Source organism: Lutzomyia longipalpis, chromosome 1 (genome assembly GCF_024334085.1).
Source record: "Lutzomyia longipalpis isolate SR_M1_2022 chromosome 1, ASM2433408v1".
Classification (NCBI taxonomy): domain Eukaryota; kingdom Metazoa; phylum Arthropoda; class Insecta; order Diptera; family Psychodidae; genus Lutzomyia; species Lutzomyia longipalpis.
Window position 1 is genome coordinate 22,334,292 of NC_074707.1, and position 18,054 is coordinate 22,352,345.

General features: G+C 37.1%; 4 protein-coding genes across 7 annotated transcripts in view; 2 read left to right on the forward strand and 2 right to left on the reverse strand.

Moving 5' to 3' along the window:
* Positions 1 to 2,546, reverse strand: part of LOC129797096 (C-terminal-binding protein) — a 45,283-nt gene extending 42,737 nt beyond the window's left edge. For 2 of the 3 annotated variants that reach the window (XM_055839406.1, XM_055839405.1), the window contains exon 1: positions 1,968 to 2,546. The gene's annotated coding sequence lies outside the window, so the exon portion shown is untranslated. Of the gene's footprint in view, positions 1 to 315 lie in introns of all 3 variants that reach the window. The other variant, XM_055839407.1, reaches the window with a different exon arrangement.
* A 138-nt stretch (positions 2,547 to 2,684) lies between these two features.
* LOC129797097 (E3 ubiquitin-protein transferase MAEA) lies at positions 2,685 to 5,783 on the forward strand. Its single transcript, XM_055839409.1, has 3 exons — positions 2,685 to 2,953; positions 3,151 to 4,191; positions 5,091 to 5,783. Exons 1-3 carry the CDS (start codon positions 2,912 to 2,914, stop codon positions 5,187 to 5,189), a joined length of 1,182 nt encoding a protein of 393 aa, XP_055695384.1. The 5' UTR covers positions 2,685 to 2,911; the 3' UTR covers positions 5,190 to 5,783.
* On the reverse strand, positions 5,605 to 7,870 carry LOC129797093 (CDP-diacylglycerol--glycerol-3-phosphate 3-phosphatidyltransferase, mitochondrial). Of its 2 annotated transcripts, none has more exons than XM_055839402.1 (4): positions 7,714 to 7,870; positions 6,707 to 7,578; positions 6,341 to 6,546; positions 5,605 to 6,266 (listed from the first exon to the last, which is right to left on the reverse strand). In XM_055839402.1, exons 2-4 carry the CDS (start codon positions 7,545 to 7,547, stop codon positions 5,847 to 5,849), a joined length of 1,467 nt encoding a protein of 488 aa, XP_055695377.1. In that variant the 5' UTR covers positions 7,548 to 7,578; positions 7,714 to 7,870; the 3' UTR covers positions 5,605 to 5,846. The 2 variants fall into 2 exon arrangements, with proteins under 2 accessions (XP_055695377.1, XP_055695376.1); XM_055839401.1 differs by having other exon boundaries at positions 7,682 to 7,870.
* Positions 7,871 to 12,162: 4,292 nt separating this feature from the next.
* Positions 12,163 to 17,536, forward strand: LOC129797103 (aminopeptidase N-like). The gene is made up of 5 exons (XM_055839418.1): positions 12,163 to 12,314; positions 13,739 to 13,944; positions 14,696 to 17,079; positions 17,145 to 17,226; positions 17,298 to 17,536. The coding sequence occupies exons 2-5, from the start codon at positions 13,753 to 13,755 to the stop codon at positions 17,472 to 17,474; spliced, it is 2,835 nt and encodes a 944-aa protein (XP_055695393.1). The 5' UTR covers positions 12,163 to 12,314; positions 13,739 to 13,752; the 3' UTR covers positions 17,475 to 17,536.
* Positions 17,537 to 18,054: the final 518 nt, after the last annotated feature.

The following is an 18,054-nucleotide window of genomic DNA, read 5'->3' on the forward strand; positions in this document are numbered from 1 at the left end:
AAAACAGAGATAGTGAGAGTGCGTGATAGAGAAATAAAATTTCAATTCTCTCCATCACTCCCGTCCGCCTTTTCTTCATTATTATACTCCGCGCGCTTGCCCTATCGCTGCTTTTTGAAAAATTACACAGTAAATAATATTTTATATGGTACGATAATGATAATGAGTGATAAGAGAGTAATGTTGTAGCTGTGAACAAGTGAATTTGCGATTACCACTAATTCGTCCACAAAAATCATTTGTGAGAACAAAGTGCAAATTGTATGTTGATGGAGAAGATCATGCAAGCAACAATATATAAGTAACACTACATACTTGTATGTTGTCAGTACAACGCAGAAAATTTTGAATGACTTTTTTCTTTCTTTCAGCATTATTCATCTTGGTGATTTTTATGTATTTAATCCAAATTGCAATAGCACCAACAACAACACCTTTACTACACAAATTCACATCTCACTGAATAAATTAACATTCAAACTCACAAGTCAGAGGAAAAAGACGTTTAGGCAATCTCTCCTCAAGACATATTTTATCTCTTTCTCCATTTCTCTCACTTCCACGTTTGTAATATAATGTACTTTTTGTCGGTCTTTTACCATTCCCTACTTATCGTTACTTTTCTTTTGCTTTTCTTATATTGTTATGCTGTCAATGTGGTGAATTACGAAACTTTTTTAAGAGACTTTTAGACAATTAACGGTTTAGTTGTTCATTCAACTTGCAACTTTCTGCTGTGATTTATATACATATAGATATGTTGAGTTTTACTATTACAAACTCTATGTAGATATTAAATTAGATGTACTTAGAGAAATTTGAATGCATATTTTTAATTTTTGAAGAGTTTTTTATCGTCTTTTGTATAACAAAAAGTCAAATATAGGTAATGAGTGACCTTCAATGTCCTAGAAAATATAGATAAGAACTAAATTGCCAAATTTTCTTTATAAATAGAAGAGTAGTAACCTATCAATTAATAAGAATGCTAAATTGTGCTTTCAATATCAAAGAGTTTACCTAATAAATACATTAATTTGCACACAGTATAATATTTTAATATGCACAATGGTTTATTTTTAACAACCGTGTAGCACCACATAATTTTTTTTTTCATTTTAAAATTCAACACCTCAGTGAAAACGGGTCGTCTTCTTATGCAAATTTGATTTCTTTGCCTACCAAGAGGTACCGCGATGGATTTCTCTGTTGGCTGTGAATATAGGGCGAAACCCGAGACATGTGTGACACGTGAAGGTGAGGGAGTGCCCGCCGAAAATGTGCTACTAACCATGTCAGTGAGTGAGGAATACTGGAAAATCATCCCCCTTTTTTTGAAAACAACAAGAGAGAACAAGCGCGCGGAGGCAAAAGTGAAATAAAATGTGGAATCGAGAGACACGAAAAGTGCGCGCCATTCAATTCATTCGACCGGCATATTTCGCTTTTTCTCCTGCCCTCCTCATCCGATTCTCCTTGCCTTTACATTCGTGACTCACAACCACATTTTCACACTTTTTTTCTCAATCCATCTCGCTCTACCTCACACACATCTTGTCTTTTCCCATCCACAAAACCATTCCTCGCTTCCTGCACCGCGTCTCGAAGCCAGCGTGCAACAATGGCTTTCCGGGAGTTGATGATGAATATATTAAAGAGACAGGAGGGATAGGAGACGACGATTTTTCTCTCTCCACATCACATCGTGGTTTGGAGAAGAGAAATTACGCCACGATGCTCACTTGAATCACTTCTCTTGGTCAATTCCCATTTGTAAGAAACCGAGGCGAATGTGCGCGAAAGAGAGGAGCCCACAATACAACAAAGCTTATTTGCTGGGGCTTTTTTTTTCAACTTCACCTTTCGCAGAGACGGGAAAGGTAAGGTCTACTAAATAAATTGATAGCTAAGCGCGGAGAATGATGTGAAAATTTTTTTTTTCTTAAGTAGCGGATTCGTTTACTTACCTTTCGCAAAAATATAATTGGAATTGCAACCAATTCAGCGGGGGGGTATCACTGTGAGTCCGGCTAAATGGAAAATATGGCTCCACGCGCTGTGTCGTCTCTGCCAAGTACGGAATGGCGCGTCTCCTCTGTTTCTCCACCTCCCGACTTTATCCACACACACACTCACGAACAGACGCGGTCCTGGCCGCAAAGGATTCACAGCCGCAGATGGCCCAAAAATCCACTGAGAACCTTATGGCGGCACAGAAAATGCGTTACCCGCGGTAATGCGGCTCCTCCGGAAATCCAAACGACGGCGATGCAGAGAAAACGCCAAGAGATTTTTTTTCTTCTCCCTTGGCTTTTGGGAAATGGAGTCGCACGGGGTACACCACACTATTTTCAGCGGCTATTGCCACAATTCCACCACAAATCACTACCCTGGACGCCGTAATATTGATTCACGCACAAATATAGCGCACTTTTCCACCTTAAACCGCTGTAATTCCACAGAATTTTCAGCTTTTCTTGCACCAAGCGTACATCAAAAATTTCCAAAATGGCGGCTTGACTTTTTTATTATTTTTTTACAACACGCAACTGAAAAATATGAAACATGTAGCACGAAACATGTTTCCCACTACATTGCTATTACGAAAAAATATCTTTTTTCTCACTCTCGCATAAGCATAGCTGTATCATGCGTCTTGCTCTTTAGCAAAGGAGTATACCTTCAATCGTATTAGACTTATCCTCTTACTGGCAAGTAGCGCCCTCAATTCTCATAAGCACGTGTGGTGGATATTTTCACAAGCTTTTGAGACAATGTTCATTCACTTGTGGGTCACTCCTTTAGAAAAAGATTTTTGTTTTCAACTCCAAGACGTAAAAGAATTTTGTGTGCAAGATAAAGGATCAAATTGATTGGGATTTTCTCACCTTGCTACATCTTGAATTTGCCTATGATGTCCGAAGTAAAGGCCATAGAGCACCCTACACTCAAGGTAAGTTGAAAAAATGTGTGGTAAATCTGTTTTTTGTGCGATAGAAGGCAATTTTTCAACCGAGGTCATTTGCTGCCATTTCATCAAAAAAAATTTTTTGCCTGAAAGTCTCCGTGCAGTGGAATTTCTATTTTTACCCCTAAATTTTCCTTTCTTTCATTTGATTTATTGCTTAAACGGTTCTCCATCTATCTTAGGTGCCGTATGAAATTCTCAATAAGAAATTCCGAAATGCCCAGAAACAATTAGACAGAGAACTCAATCAGATCCAGAATGTGGCATCAGAGCTGGAGAAAGGCTTAACAAATGGATCAGCTGGGGAGATATCACGTCTCCTTGGTGGTGTTGTGGAACGCCTGCAGGTGTTGAAACGCAAAGCTGAGGAGAGTATTTCAGAGGAAATTGCTGCAGGGTATGTCTGCAAGCGACGTCTGGAGCACCTAAAACAGAATGTCGTAGCTCTTCCCAATCCTGACATTGAGGTTCAACTTGCAGCCACAAATCAATGGAAAAAGACTCGTCTTGACAGAATGATTGTTGAGCATTTCCTTCGACTGGGCTACTACGAATCCGCCGAACGTCTCGCCATCCGCAGTGGCATTCGTGACCTCACCAATCTGGACATCTTCCAGACATCACGCGAGGTGGAGCAAGATCTTGCGAATCACAGGACAACAAAATGCATGCTGTGGTGCAATGAGAATAAGTCAAAGTTGCGCAAGATTTGTTCAAATATTGAATTCCAACTTCGTATGCAAGAATTTGTTGAGCTTGTGCGTCTTGACCGTCGTCTGGATGCCGTGAAGCACGCCCGGAAATACTTTCCGGACTTTGGGACAGAGCAACTCAAGGAGATCCGTCAGTGTATGGGACTCCTGGCATTTCCTGTAACCACCGAAATTGAACCGTACAAATCACTCTTTGATCCACAACGCTGGAATGATCTCGTGCTCAATTTTCGCATGGAGAACTATCGCCTCTTCCAGCTGGCAACACAATCAGTCCTCAGTGTTGCCGTACAGGCTGGTCTCTCTGCCCTCAAGACACCCCAGTGCTACTCAATTGGCTCAAAGAACATCAGTTGCCCTGTGTGCCAGGAAAATTTCAATGAGATTGCGGAGAATTTGCCATATTCTCACTGTGCCCAGAGTCGTCTCATTTGTCGTGTCACAGGGAAGCCCCTCAATGAGCACAATTTGCCAATGATGCTGCCCAATGGGCAAATTTTTGGACAACAGGTTAGTAATTTGCATTCCTTTAGCTTTTGAATGAAACAAAAAAAAATAATTTGAAAATATCTATAATGCAATACTTTCTTGAGAAAATCTTTAAACTAAATGATTGCAATTTTGTGATTTTGTCAGCATTAACGAGTGATAGAGATCAAATTACATTTTTAAATTGCTCAGATTGCAATTTGCAATACGTGCAGTTTGTAATCTATTTAGTGGAAAGTATTTCAATTAAATTCTATGCCTTATGGGTAATATGAGCGTTTCTATCGTACTTATAAAGAGAAAAGGTTGAACAAGGAAATGAAAATTAGGAATGCAGGACACAAATAGAAAGAAGAGTAGAATATCCAAGAAAAACAATAAGAAATCACCCAATAGAGGCATCCATTTCAAACTGATGAAGGGTTTTCTCGTACAGAAACGAGTACATAAACCAGGGGGTAGACAAAGCCCTTTTTTACCCGAACACAGCAAATAATGGCGGACGGTTTGCAGAGAAATTAAAGGAAGAAAATGACGTCACTTTATTTCCAAAAAGTGCATCAAAATTTTTAAAATCAGTTTTAGTGCATTAATCTTCGTGAGACACCCCTCAAAAGCTATCAATCGATAGAATATTAAATTATCTATCCAGTGGTGGTGGATTTTTTCAGATTGAAGCATTTTCCTGGGTGTCTCAGCGAGTGAGCAGTGAATTCCTATGGAAATAGAGTCTTTGTCTACCCCCTGACATAAACTCCTCTTTACGAAATTATTCTGAGAGCTTTAACTAATGTATTAATTAGGTAAATTTAGTAGATAAGACTGTAATGGATTGAATCCAAACAACGATAAATTGCACCGCCTGACTCATGATGTTATAATGAAATGAAAAATGTATTATTTGACTGTCTTCTTTGCAGGCATTGCCACACATCACGAAGGAGAATGGCATCATTGTGTGCCCAATAACAAATCAGACATTTTGTCAGCCAAAAATTGAGAAGGTCTTCGTCATGTAGATTTATTGGGGCAAATCTCAGGCGTGTGGTGAGACGTGTTTTGGTGTCCAAGAGATGATGGGCTACACCATGGAGAGATCTCCTCGCATTAAAATATCATTTTATTGGTAAATTAAATTATCTTTAAGGCTTTTTCCTCCCTCAAATATTTCTCGAGTAAATATTAAGATAAAAAAATGAGCAAAATCTATTCGATCGTATAAGCAATTCTTGAATTATTATTTTTTTACTTTGAAAATTTCTTACTCTTTTCCAAAAAAAAAATGAATTACTGTTGAGGAAATAAGAATTGGATATCGTATCGTGGTTTAGATGATAGAGAAGAAAAAAAATTAAGATGAAGAAAAATGAGATAAAAATTTTTTGAAATGACAAAAGACAAAATTATGGGTAAATTAGAAATAAAAACAAAATGTTAAATTGATGGATTGACCTCTTTGACGTGACCATAATTTATTTTTCACTCACATAGTTGTGTCCAATGTGAGTTTATTCTATAAATGATTACATTTTTAAGTACTCTCCCCCTACCCCAAATCTTTTTGTATAAGGAAATCTCATCTCTTATGAATAAACATATGAGATATTGTGAAATAATTTATTTTCTTTTTGCGAATTTATTGACTAGCGGCATGAAAGCACAGATGCGCGCGGCAATTAGAAGAAATTTTTAAACACGGATACAACGGCTCTCACCCATCTTGGAATATCCCTTTGCGTGATATCAGATTCAGCTGCGCTCCCAAGTCGATAAAGATTCTCACATTCGGCCTCAAGGCGCCTCTGGAGGTCTGGGTTCTCCGTCACAATGCAAACTTGTGTCTCAAGATCACGATTAACGGATCTCTCACCGAAGTTTGAGGATCCAATGAGTGTCATTGCGGGAAGATTCGAATTGGGCAGGTAGTACCATAGTCCTTTAGCATGGTACGTCCATCCTGGCAATTGGTATTCATACAAACTTACCCGATGTTCCTGTTTAGCCGCACGGAGTTTCTCATAGAATTGCCGTGCAATGAGGGTGTATGCATCCGGAATACCACCTGCAGGACCCTTTGCACCCTTAAATCCGTTTGCCTATAAAGGATTTTTTTTTTTACATTTAATTTTACAGAAAAAAAATTGTTATATCATTTTGAACTTTTTCTTACATTTGGATGTGCCATAAGGATGGCACATTCAGCTTGACAATCTGCTATTGAATCCATATATTCCTGGGTGAGGTTGAAATAACCAGTTGCCATTCGAATTCGCGTACTGGGCAGAGAATTTTGGAAAATTGCCTTTGTCACTATGCTATCGTGATGAATACCTAGCTGACCCATTTCAATCACAGGGAAGATCCACGTATCTGCGTCTGCAAGAAAAAAAAAGAATTCCTTCTCAATAAACTGTACGTATTGCCAAAAAAGTTGTGCAGAGTGAGTCATCATGAAAAAAAATCGATGAACAATGCAGCAATTTTTTTCCAAAGAATTTTACACAAGAAAATGCATTCTAAAGAGAATATTTTTTACCTTTTTCCATGTCCACAGCATTCTTTTGCTTATCGACAACTTCACTAAAGTACGAGAAAATCCTCTGACGTGCCTCCTGGACAAAGACACTTTGATTACCCTCATAGGGCCAGTGCTTCCATGAATTTTGTAATTCAAACGATGATTCTTTGGACACTTGGAGACTAAATTCTTGAACTTTCCCCACAAGTCCTGCATAAAAGTCGGCAAGAGTTTTGTTCTCAATCATGATGTAACGATCCTGGCGATTTGTGAAATAGTCATTGGAGAGATTTGCTCCGCTTATGATGACGGAGTTATCAAACAGGTACACCTTCATATGTTGCAGCCCCAGAAGTTCATTCCATCGTGGTGGAGCAAATCTCTTTGTGAGACCCCGTAGGACAGGTGTATGGTAGAGGGATAAGCTAACATTTTCACTTTCCTCAATTAGTGGCATTATTGTCGTCCTCGAATTAATTTTTCCTCGTGTGCCACGATTAAAGTCGAGCAGGAAGTTTATTTTAAGCTGCTTATTCTCCCGTAAATTATCTCGCAACACAGAAATTAGCCTCGTTTCGAGTTGTCCGATACCCAGGTAGAGACTGGCCAGGATAATGCGACTCTTGGCTGAGGCACACTTTGCCACGACAGTCTCATAGAAAACCTTCGGGTCCTGAATAACGGTGATACTATCACCACGTACAGGAAAGCATGGTGCTGCTGCATGGAGCCAGGATAAACTCTGAAGGCGTGCATTGGAAAATTGTCGTCCTGGGAGTGGCGCAGGCGAAGGTAGAATATCCGCAGCTTGACCCTGGATGGGTTGTTCTATGAATGTCGCAAATAGTCGCCGTATCATCTTCACTAGTAATAATATTAAAAGTGGCCAGCTGAAATAGCGAAAAATCTCAATGATTTCAGCTACAAAAAAGCAAGATTATAGAAGTCCAGAGAAGAGCATGCAAAAAGTACACATCAGTGGGAGAAAAGTACCTCAAGAGAAAATCCATTAAACTCATTATTACCTCGGTAATTTAGCTATATTCAAATTTCACTGTGACCAATGACACTGCCCGCGGCCAATTCATACCTAATTTTTCGTCATCATGACGCTATCTTATGCAAAAATTGGGTTTATAAAAAGACTGCACACGCGATAATTGCAGACTGGGACATAAACACTTTTTTGTGACATCGCAAAAGTGAGGTTATAAACGTGTTTCCCAACAAATAATTTTTCCCACGAAATTCGGAAAATCCATACAGACATGTCGTTCGTTTCCCGCCAATTTTTTTAGCTCTTGGGCAAAAATTAATACAACCGTTAAAAAAAGTAATACAGCCGCTAAAAAAGCAATTCATCCGTCTTAAAAAGTAATATAACCTTTTAAAAAAAGTAATACAGAGCCGTTAAAAATGTAATATAGGCAGATTCAATATGGCGGAATTTTTAATCAAAAAGAAAATTAAAGCAGAAGGAACCATATTTTAGTTTTTTTTATGATCATTTCCTAAACTTTTTCGTGGAATGAGCATTTTTAATTTTCTGTTTTATTAAATAAAAATATTTTATTTTATTTCATTCACAATTAATTATCAAAATCTAAAAATTTATCTTTGCTGTAAAATATTCAAATAACAGGATATGATATACCTAACTTGTTTTAAAACCAAATTGAAAGTTATTTGTTGAATAGAAAAAAATAATTGCAATTTATCGATTCATTTTATTGTCATGATGATAAAGATCCATATTTCAACACGCTTTCTCAAATGGACTTTTAATTGTTATACCCATTGATCCGTGTTCTTTTTTTTACAATTTATCACCTGTGAAATAGAATAAAAATTGTCTGCAGAAGTTCTTTACGCACACACCATAAATTTCATTCAAAATGTGAATTGTTTGTAAAACAATAAAAATTATTTTGATGGCATAGAATGATTGAGAAAAATGTGGAATTTATACTAGGGAAAGGCTGAATTAAAGCTACAACGTACATTATTTTCTTTTTAATTAATTCGAACACTCTCAAAATCCATTCAATTGAATTTTTTTTGCACTCTCCTTAAGGTCACGCTCGGAATCTCCCAGAATTCAACCATAATTTCGATGAGATATTACTCATCAACCCTGTACTATTTAGTTAGAAATAGAATTAAAAGAGCTTTTTTATTACTCTCAGTGCATTCGATTGAAATTTCAGCAGAACAAAAAAAACTATGAGAATATTTACACATTATAATGCAGCATGAAATGTTGAGATAGTAATTACACTTTAATAAACCAACCGAGTACCATTCATTAAAAAATTATTGAACTTTAGCATTTTGGATTGGCAAGTGAAAGATATTTATCTTCTTGTGCATTAGAATAAGTTTTCAGTATGTTTATTGTCTTATAATAAGATTCTTGCGCATAAAACCGTTAACATGTCTTAGAAAGCCAAACCCAAAAACTATCAAATAAGGAACATTATAAAGAAATATTAAAGTAATGAAAAATTCATTAACGGCTGTTGAAAATTTGCGAAGAAAAACTAGGAAACGCAGTCAAAGAATAAAAGCACCCCTTTTCTGCACACTAGCAATTCATTACGTAATCATTTAATTAACCCTCCATAGGCCATAAGGGGTAGGTGGTGAGCCCAAAACTATAATTTTTGGTCAATAAAATAAACAAGTCACTCTTTTGGGAATTAGGTACAGTTCTTAAGTATAAAATCACAGCTAAAAGGATCTTTTTAGCGCTTCATTGACAATTTCTATGATTTTTTGTGACATAGAAAACTGTTTGAAAATTTTGAAATAATTTTTTTTTATTTTACTCTTTACACAAATGGAATAAATCACAAAAAAAACTGTTCCATGCAAAAGAACGTGGAGTTGCTGAAAAACACGAACGCACCCATAAATTTATGTTATTTACATTCATCTATATAATAAAGAAAGGTCTGTTTGTTGGTAATCAGTCGTGTTCGGCTATACAAATCTACACCGTTTGTCCGATCGCTATGAAATTTGGTACAGAGGCTCCTTATAACAGGCGGTTTCGAGTAGTCGTATCCATTTTCCCCCCGAAGCCCCCCTTCAGGTAGCCCCCATATAACTCTCATGCTTTTTTTTGCGAATTTTTGAATTTGGCGCCGGAAATGTTGTATGAAAATGATTTCTTCGCTTTGCAAATTTTTCTTTTGGGTTTGATGAGAGCTCTCCATCTATATAATAAAGAAAGGTCTGTTTGTTGGTAATCAGTCGTGTTCGGCTATACAAATCTACACCGTTTGTCCGATCGCTATGAAATTTGGTACAGAGGCTCCTTATAACAGGCGGTTTCGAGTAGCCGTATCCATTTTCCCCCCGAAGCCCCCCTTCAGGTAGCCCCCATATAACTCTCATGCTTTTTTTGCGAATTTTTGAATTTGGCGCCGGAAATGTTGTATGAAAATGATTTCTTCGCTTTGCAAATTTTTCTTTTGGGTTTGATGAGAGCTCTCCATCTATCTATATAATAAAGAAAGGTCTGTTTGTTGGTAATCAGTCGTGTTCGGCTATACAAATCTACACCGTTTGTCCGATCGCTATGAAATTTGGTACAGAGGCTCCTTATAACAGGCGGTTTCGAGTAGCCGTATCCATTTTCCCCCCGAAGCCCCCCTTCAGGTAGCCCCCATATAACTCTCATGCTTTTTTTGCGAATTTTTGAATTTGGCGCCGGAAATGTTGTATGAAAATGATTTCTTCGCTTTGCAAATTTTTCTTTTGGGTTTGATGAGAGCTCTCCATCTATATAATAAAGAAAGGTCTGTTTGTTGGTAATCAGTCGTGTTCGGCTATACAAATCCACACCGTTTGTCCGATCGCGATGAAATTTGGTACAGAGGCTCCTTATAACAGGCCGTTTCAGATGGCCGTATCCATTTTCCCCTCAAAGCCCCCCTTCAGGTAGCCCCCATAGAGATTTCATGCAGTTTTTGCAAATTTTTGAATTTGGCGCCTAAAGTGTTGTATGAAAATGATTTCTTCTCTTTGGAAATTTTTTCTTTTGGGATCGATAAGTGGCCCAAATCTGCCTTTAAACCATCATTTTTATTTTCTCTCTAAAATTTGCGCGAAGCGCAACAAATCCCCGCGAAGCGGGGCGAGGTAAATTGGAGCGAAGCGACAATTTACCTCGTCATTAAATATGCGACGAAAACCAATCTTTTTCGCTTTAGTCAAGATTATTGCAACATCCCTATACCGCCTTCACGTGCTGTTGTCGGTTACTGTGAAGTTCAAGTGTTATAAAACAATCCAAATAAATTAATAATAAAGACATGCACTTCACGTAAATTCTCATACCTTTTGAATTTATCTTCTCACGAAAGATGAGGACATTCTTGTGGAGAAGGTATGTAGGTAGGTAAGTAAGTACATACATAAATTGCACGTAATCTTATTTAAAGAATCTTCGCATAATGTATTAGAAAATGTGCAATGTTGATGAAGCGGCTGATTAATGAATTAAATGGATTTTATTAATGCTCATTTCCTCACCTTGATTTTCATGTCGGCACTAATTTTCCATACACTAACTAAGAGAATACTTTGTAAAACAGTTTTTTATATAATAAAAATAAATCACACTAATCACACATAAGAATCGTTCCAAATTAGCTACCGATGTTCTACGACATGCTCACAAAGAACAATTAAAAATTGTATACGATTTTTTTTTTATGTAGGTGTTTAATGTGGATTGTTGGCTGTTACAATTTCTCAATATTATGTTTTTAGTGTTAAGTAATTAGAACAAACTAAAACATTATTTTTTCCATGAATTTCCCCTGTCTATATAATTTCTTTGCAATTTACTGTTTGTATAGAAATTTCTCAAGTTTAGCTTTCAAGTTTTGCTTTCTTGGGAAAATCTCAAAGATCAATGAAATCAAAAATGAAATCCAATGAATCAAATGATTTTGTGTAAAATTAACAAACTTTTTAAAGCCCAAAAGTTACGTTTCTTCAGAAGATAAATTAGTTATGCTTTGTGCACAATTTTCTTAGGGAACTTGGAATAACCTTGACCTTAGAAAATCTCTGCCAACAAATAAATAAAATTCAATACTCCTCCTGGCCTGGGTTCTATAGAATTCATCTCACGAGCTGCGCATTGATTGCGCATTGAGTAAGATGACGAAGTTCATCAAACCTAGTGTATTTGCATTAATACAACCGCATGTTTTCCTTACAGAACATTCATTATGAGAGAGAATCAATGGGGAGTCAATGATTTGGAAAAGTTCTGAATGCTCTAACCACTGCCACGCGATTAATCTGCTCTCGGGACAGAGAAAGGGGGTGGGCGGGAGAGAGTGAGTCAGAGAGAGAAAGAAGAGCTCTCAGAATGAGAATCAAGATACAAGTTTTAACGGACAAGGTGGCCAGTTGAGTGGGGATTAGACACCATAAAAGCGCTTACGATGGTCAGAGTACGATCAGAGTCTATTGAGGTGCTTTCCGGAGTGGCTCGTGTGCCACACCATCCGTCCAGGTGTTGTGAATTTAGTGGTGGAATTTCAGTGCAATATACCAACGAGGATTCTCACGTAAAAAAAGGATTTCCAGTGCTCAGCAGGAAAAAGTGAGTGATTCAAATAAAGTGATTTTGTGCAAAAATTTTTTGATGATAAAAAATAAAGTCAAAAAGCACACCAATTATTATCTCCTAATGACTATAAGTTAACTCCTCCACAATGAAAGTTTTTTTCGTAATTCATGTGTGGAAAAATCATAAATCACGGACAATTTACATCGTTTAGTCATTTTACACCCGCAAATGCCCAACAACTCATAAATTTTCTTTTTGGATTTTTTTTAGCTTAAAATACTCCATAATGTATGTGCCGTTAAAACTGGTATAGAGTGAACGATACTTCTTGGCGCCAATATTTATTTCTTATTAATTTTCTCCATAAGGTGCATTATGTAATAATTTGGTTTATATTGCTTTGGCAATCATGAAACTAAATTTTCTTTTTACAATACATTTGATGTAAAAATTTTCATGACCCAAATGTTACTAATATTTTGCAGTAGAACTAATTTTTTTTATATTGCTGCTATTTTTATTTTTTATGTACATAATACGGTTCGAAAGTGGATGGAATTCATAGCATTTTGTGCGTAATGTTTGCATTGTATGTAGAGACGCATTTTGGAGACCGGTTGGATGAATATAAATGGAATAGGATTTGTCAAAAACTAATGGAGCTAAACAAATAAAATCTTTGAAAATCCCCCAAATAGATGAGCATTATAATGCTTTTTTCTATATTACTGTGGTCGCTTACCATGGATGTCAAGGTGGATTTAGAGTCGATTTAGTGGTGTGTCCATGGGGAGAATAATTGCAAAAATCTCAATACAATTGACAATAAAGATTTTGCACAGTCTAAATTACTTTTGAGATGCATTTTTTTGTACAAAATAAAATCATAGAAAAATCATGTTTATAAAAAGATTGGCGCCAAGTGAACACCTATAATTTATTTCTTTAGTTTAGATCCTAAAAGTATGAAGGGCATCAAGCAGTATAATGATCGTATGAGGATTTTAGATAAAATATATTTTATGCTTTTTATTTATAAAAAGACAAAATTTTAAGACTTTTTTCAAATGATCCGAATAAAAATTGGAAGATCTCTTCAGTGATTTCTTATTCTTTGTGTTCCGATCGTTCCCTAAAGCTTCATGGAATTTAAAGTTTTCCTATACACAAATGAATAACCTCCTTTTTTACTCAAAGACTTTTTTTTTTACAATCTTTCAATTAAGAATTGAAAAACTTTTACGGTAAAATCTTTAAAAAAAAAATAAAAATCATTAGAAGAAAAAAATTAAAAGGTATTAATTCAAGAACTTATCTGCCCCTGTGTGCGGTGATTGGATTTATCAGGATTTTTCATCACACAAAAATCACTCAATGCTGTCCATGGGAATGTGACACACATTTTTTTCATCTCACCCTCGCAATCTTTTCTTTTCTTTTTTTTTCTAATTTCACAGTTGACTTGCGAATCATGTCTCACGGGAGGTTACTCCTTGTGCTCCTATCCCTCGTCATCCTCGTCACGGCGATGAAGATTGACATCAAGGAGGAAAAGCCCTATAACTTGCCAGGAGACATCATTCCCGAGAGATACAGGCTCGCTGTGGTGACCCACATAAATGACGATGAAGGATTTCGATTCACCGGGAAAGTGTGGATCAGTGTAAGCAAAAAAAATCAAATTATCATCATTTAAAAGCGCGCGGTCATTCGCACAAAATTCTCAGCATGTGACAAAAAAATATTCTAAAGAGAACACCAACAGGTTTCTTGTCTTTTGGTGTTTTTAGAGAAGGTGTGCCCGTATACATGGGAAGGAAATGACGGCACAATCTTCTTTAGCTTGGGTCAAAAAACGGGATAAAGAGAGAAGCGTAAAATGCATTCTTAGAACCCAAAGAAGCGTATATTAAAAGCTCTCACCGAAAGCTAAAAGTGAATTTTCACAAAATATGTAATCAATCTGATGCATATTATTTTATGATTGAAGCTTTTATATAAATCAATGATCATTGAACTCATTTTCTAGGTCAAAAGTTATTCAACTCGTGACTAGACTACAATACCAGAACATTTTGTATCTCAAGCTGTAGAGGTTTTTCAATTTATTTCGCATGTAATCAAACATAATGTTGTATAAAATTATTCATAAAAAATAGAGGCGTAAGGAATGCATGATAGCATAGAGAAAAAAAACCGAAGTGTTATTCAATTCAATTTACAATGCTTAAATCAATTTCTTGAAAAATTTTATCTCTGTTCGCCCTTTTATAAGAATCATTACATCTCACGCGCATTTTATCAATTTACATCACGATTGATCGAATAAATTAAAGAATCAACCTCCAAGTAATTCACCTGAAGCTCTGTATGATAATGTGCTTTTTTTGTTGTTTGTTTAATTCAATTCTCAGATCATGCCCATTAAGCCAGACGTTCCGGTGATCAAGTTGCATTCGAAAAAACTCAAGATTCGCTTTAATGAGATTAGATTGCTTCAGTGCGATCAGAATAGCCCAAAGAGGACAAGAATTAAGATAACGAATGCAGAATTAATTCCTGAGCATGATTTTCTTGTTATCCATCCGGAGGTAACGCTGGAAAAGGGTCGTGTCTATGAGCTATACATTCCATTTGAATCGGAGCTAAATAGTGATTTGGTGGGTTACTACAAAAGTAGCTATCTTGACAAAGCAAAGGAGAAGCACTGGCTCTCCATCACCCAATTTGAGCCCACCCACGCGAGACAGGCATTCCCATGCTTCGATGAGCCAAACATGAAGGCACGCTTCGAAATAAGTTTGGCGCACGACAAGAAATTCACAGCTCTGAGCAATATGCCGCTCAAGTGGTCAGAGCCATTCGATGGGAAGAGTCACTGGGTGTGGGATCACTTCCAAGAATCTGTTCCCATGTCAACATATCTCGTTGCGTACAGCATCAATAAATTCCACTACAAGGAGTCCTATGTGAAGATGGTGGATGATGTTGTGTTTAAGATTTGGGCTAGACCCGAAGCCATCGATCAGGTGGACTATGCTAAGTTTGTTGGGCCAAAAGTGCTCAAATTCTACGAGGATTACTTCGACATCAAATTCCCCCTGCCAAAGGTGGACATGATCGCCATCCCGGACTTTGGAGCTGGTGCCATGGAAAATTTCGGTTTGATCACATACCGTGAGACAGCTCTCCTCTTCCAGCCGAATATTTCATCAGCAAGTAGCCAGCATCGGGTAGCGAGTGTCATAGCGCATGAATTGGCACATCAGTGGTTTGGGAATCTCGTTACAATGAAATGGTGGACAGATCTCTGGCTCAATGAGGGTTTTGCCACGTACATTGCTAGTCTGGGGGTTGATCATCTCCACCCTGAATGGAATTCTTTCGAGGAAGAAAGTCGCGATAACATTCAAACTGTCTTCATCTTTGACGCCCTCAAGTCTAGTCATCCAGTTTCCGTTCCAATTGGCCATCCCGGGGAGATTTCACAAATATTCGATGCCATCTCCTACAAAAAGGGCTCAACAATTTTGCGTATGATGCACAAATTCCTCGGTGAAGAAGCCTTCCGCAATGGTGTCCGTCACTACCTCAAGAAGCACAAGTACAACAATGCTGAACAAGATGATCTCTGGGATAGCTTAACATTTGAAGCGCACAAGATTAAGGCACTCCCCGAGGAGTTTAGTGTGAAGAAGATAATGGATTCGTGGACACTCCAAACAGGATTCCCAGTGATAACAGTTGAACGTGACTACGAGAAGGGACATGCAAAGATAACGCAAGTTCGTTACTTGCTGGACTCGAAGCGAGAAAAAGAATTCCTTGAAACCTGCTGGTGGGTTCCATTGAGTTATACAACGAAGAAAGAGATGGATTTCAATGCTACCGAAGCGAAGCATTGGCTAAAGTGCGAAGATGATCACAAGCCAGTGCTGAAGGTCATGAAGGATATGCCACCACCAGAGTATTGGGTCATTTTCAATCTTCAACTTTCGGGATTGTACAAGGTGAAGTACGACAAGAAGAACTGGGATCTTCTCATTGATCATCTCACGAGTGAAAAGTTCACCGACATTCACACCCTCAATCGTGCTCAATTGATCGATGATGCCCTCGATCTCGCCTGGAGTGGTGATCAGGAGTACTCAATTGCTCTGCGTATTGTGGAGTATTTGAAGCAAGAACGAGAGTACATCCCATGGAAAACGGCCCTGGAAAATCTTGCATCAGTCAATCGGATGCTCAAACGTAGTCCACAGTATGGCTTCTTCAAGATGTACATGCGTAAAGTTCTAACGCCAATGTACAAACTCATGGGTGGCATTGTCAGTGACAAAAAAGCCTCTGATCGATTGGATGCAGTTAAACATAAGATTCTCATCACAAGCTGGGCATGTCGCTTTGATGTAGCCGATTGTCGAGAAGAAGCAGTGATGCTCTTCAAGAAATGGATGCACGAGGAGAAGCCCGATATTAAGAATCCCATTCCCATTGATATGCGATCTGTTGTCTACTGCAATGCAATTCGCATGGGTACGGAGAAAGAATGGAATTTCCTCTGGGAACGCTACTTGATGAGCAATGTTGGCACGGAGAAAATCATGATCCTCAGTTCATTGGCATGCAGTCGGGAGGTTTGGATCCTCTCACGCTATCTTGAGTGGTCATGCCAGGAGGAGACGGGAGTTAGAAAGCAGGATATGCCGACTGTTTTCAGTAGCATTGCTCACACTGAAGTTGGGTATCATCTAGCCAAGGGATACTTCTATGAGAACTTTGACAAAATTCACAAATAGTAAGTTTGAAGTCTCTACTTCTTTCTGGAACTTGATTTAATATATTTCATTTTCATCTTCATAGTTTGGGAGCCGATACAACGAGATTGGATCGATTTGTTCGTACTCTAGCAAAAGAAATGACCACCGAAAAGGAGTTAGTTGAGGTAGGTTAATTGCTGTTTTTCCTTAAATCTAAACAATTTGTAATTTATTCCATTTGTTAATCCTTCAACAGCTGAGCAGTTTTGTAAAAGCCCACGCTCAACAGCTCGACAAAGCTACGCAGGGAGTTAAGCAAGCACTCGAGACCGTTGAGATCAACACTCAGTGGCAGCACAAGAACTACAAGAGTATCTCACGTGTTCTCAAGGAATTCACGGAAATCCACGAGGAATTGAAGGCACAAGCATAGAGGGAGAAATGTGTTAATTTAAAAGAGAAAAAAAGGAAATACAAGGAAATTTTTGAGAATTATAAGTTTTCTTTTTATTTTGGAAAATAATATTGTTCTTCTCATCAACTAAAACAGTCGCTCTTTTAGTTTATCTTTTAGTTTATACTTCATCTGGAAAGGAATTTATACACGTTTTTTTTTTCTTTAAAACTTTTCAATTGTGGCGAATAATTAAATTCATCATGGGAAATAAATTTAATTAATTCACCCTGAAGAAAGCAATTATGTTTTTTTGTTTAAAAAATATACATGATATGATATTTTTACAGTATATATAATTATATGCTTTCTTTAAATGTTTTTTTGCTTTGTTTTAAAAATGATTTTTGTTTTATTTTTTTAAATCTGTCTCTTCTATTTAACATAGACACATTTTATATTTCTTTTTTTATTTTTTCATGTTTATAGCGAATTATTATCTTTAGTCGTTTATTTTTTTTTCTTCTTTTTTATAGAGTTACATTTTTGCGTCATTTTAAAATATATAGTTTTTTTCTTGTTTTCTTTTAAATGTAAAATTTTTCAAATTCAACAAAAA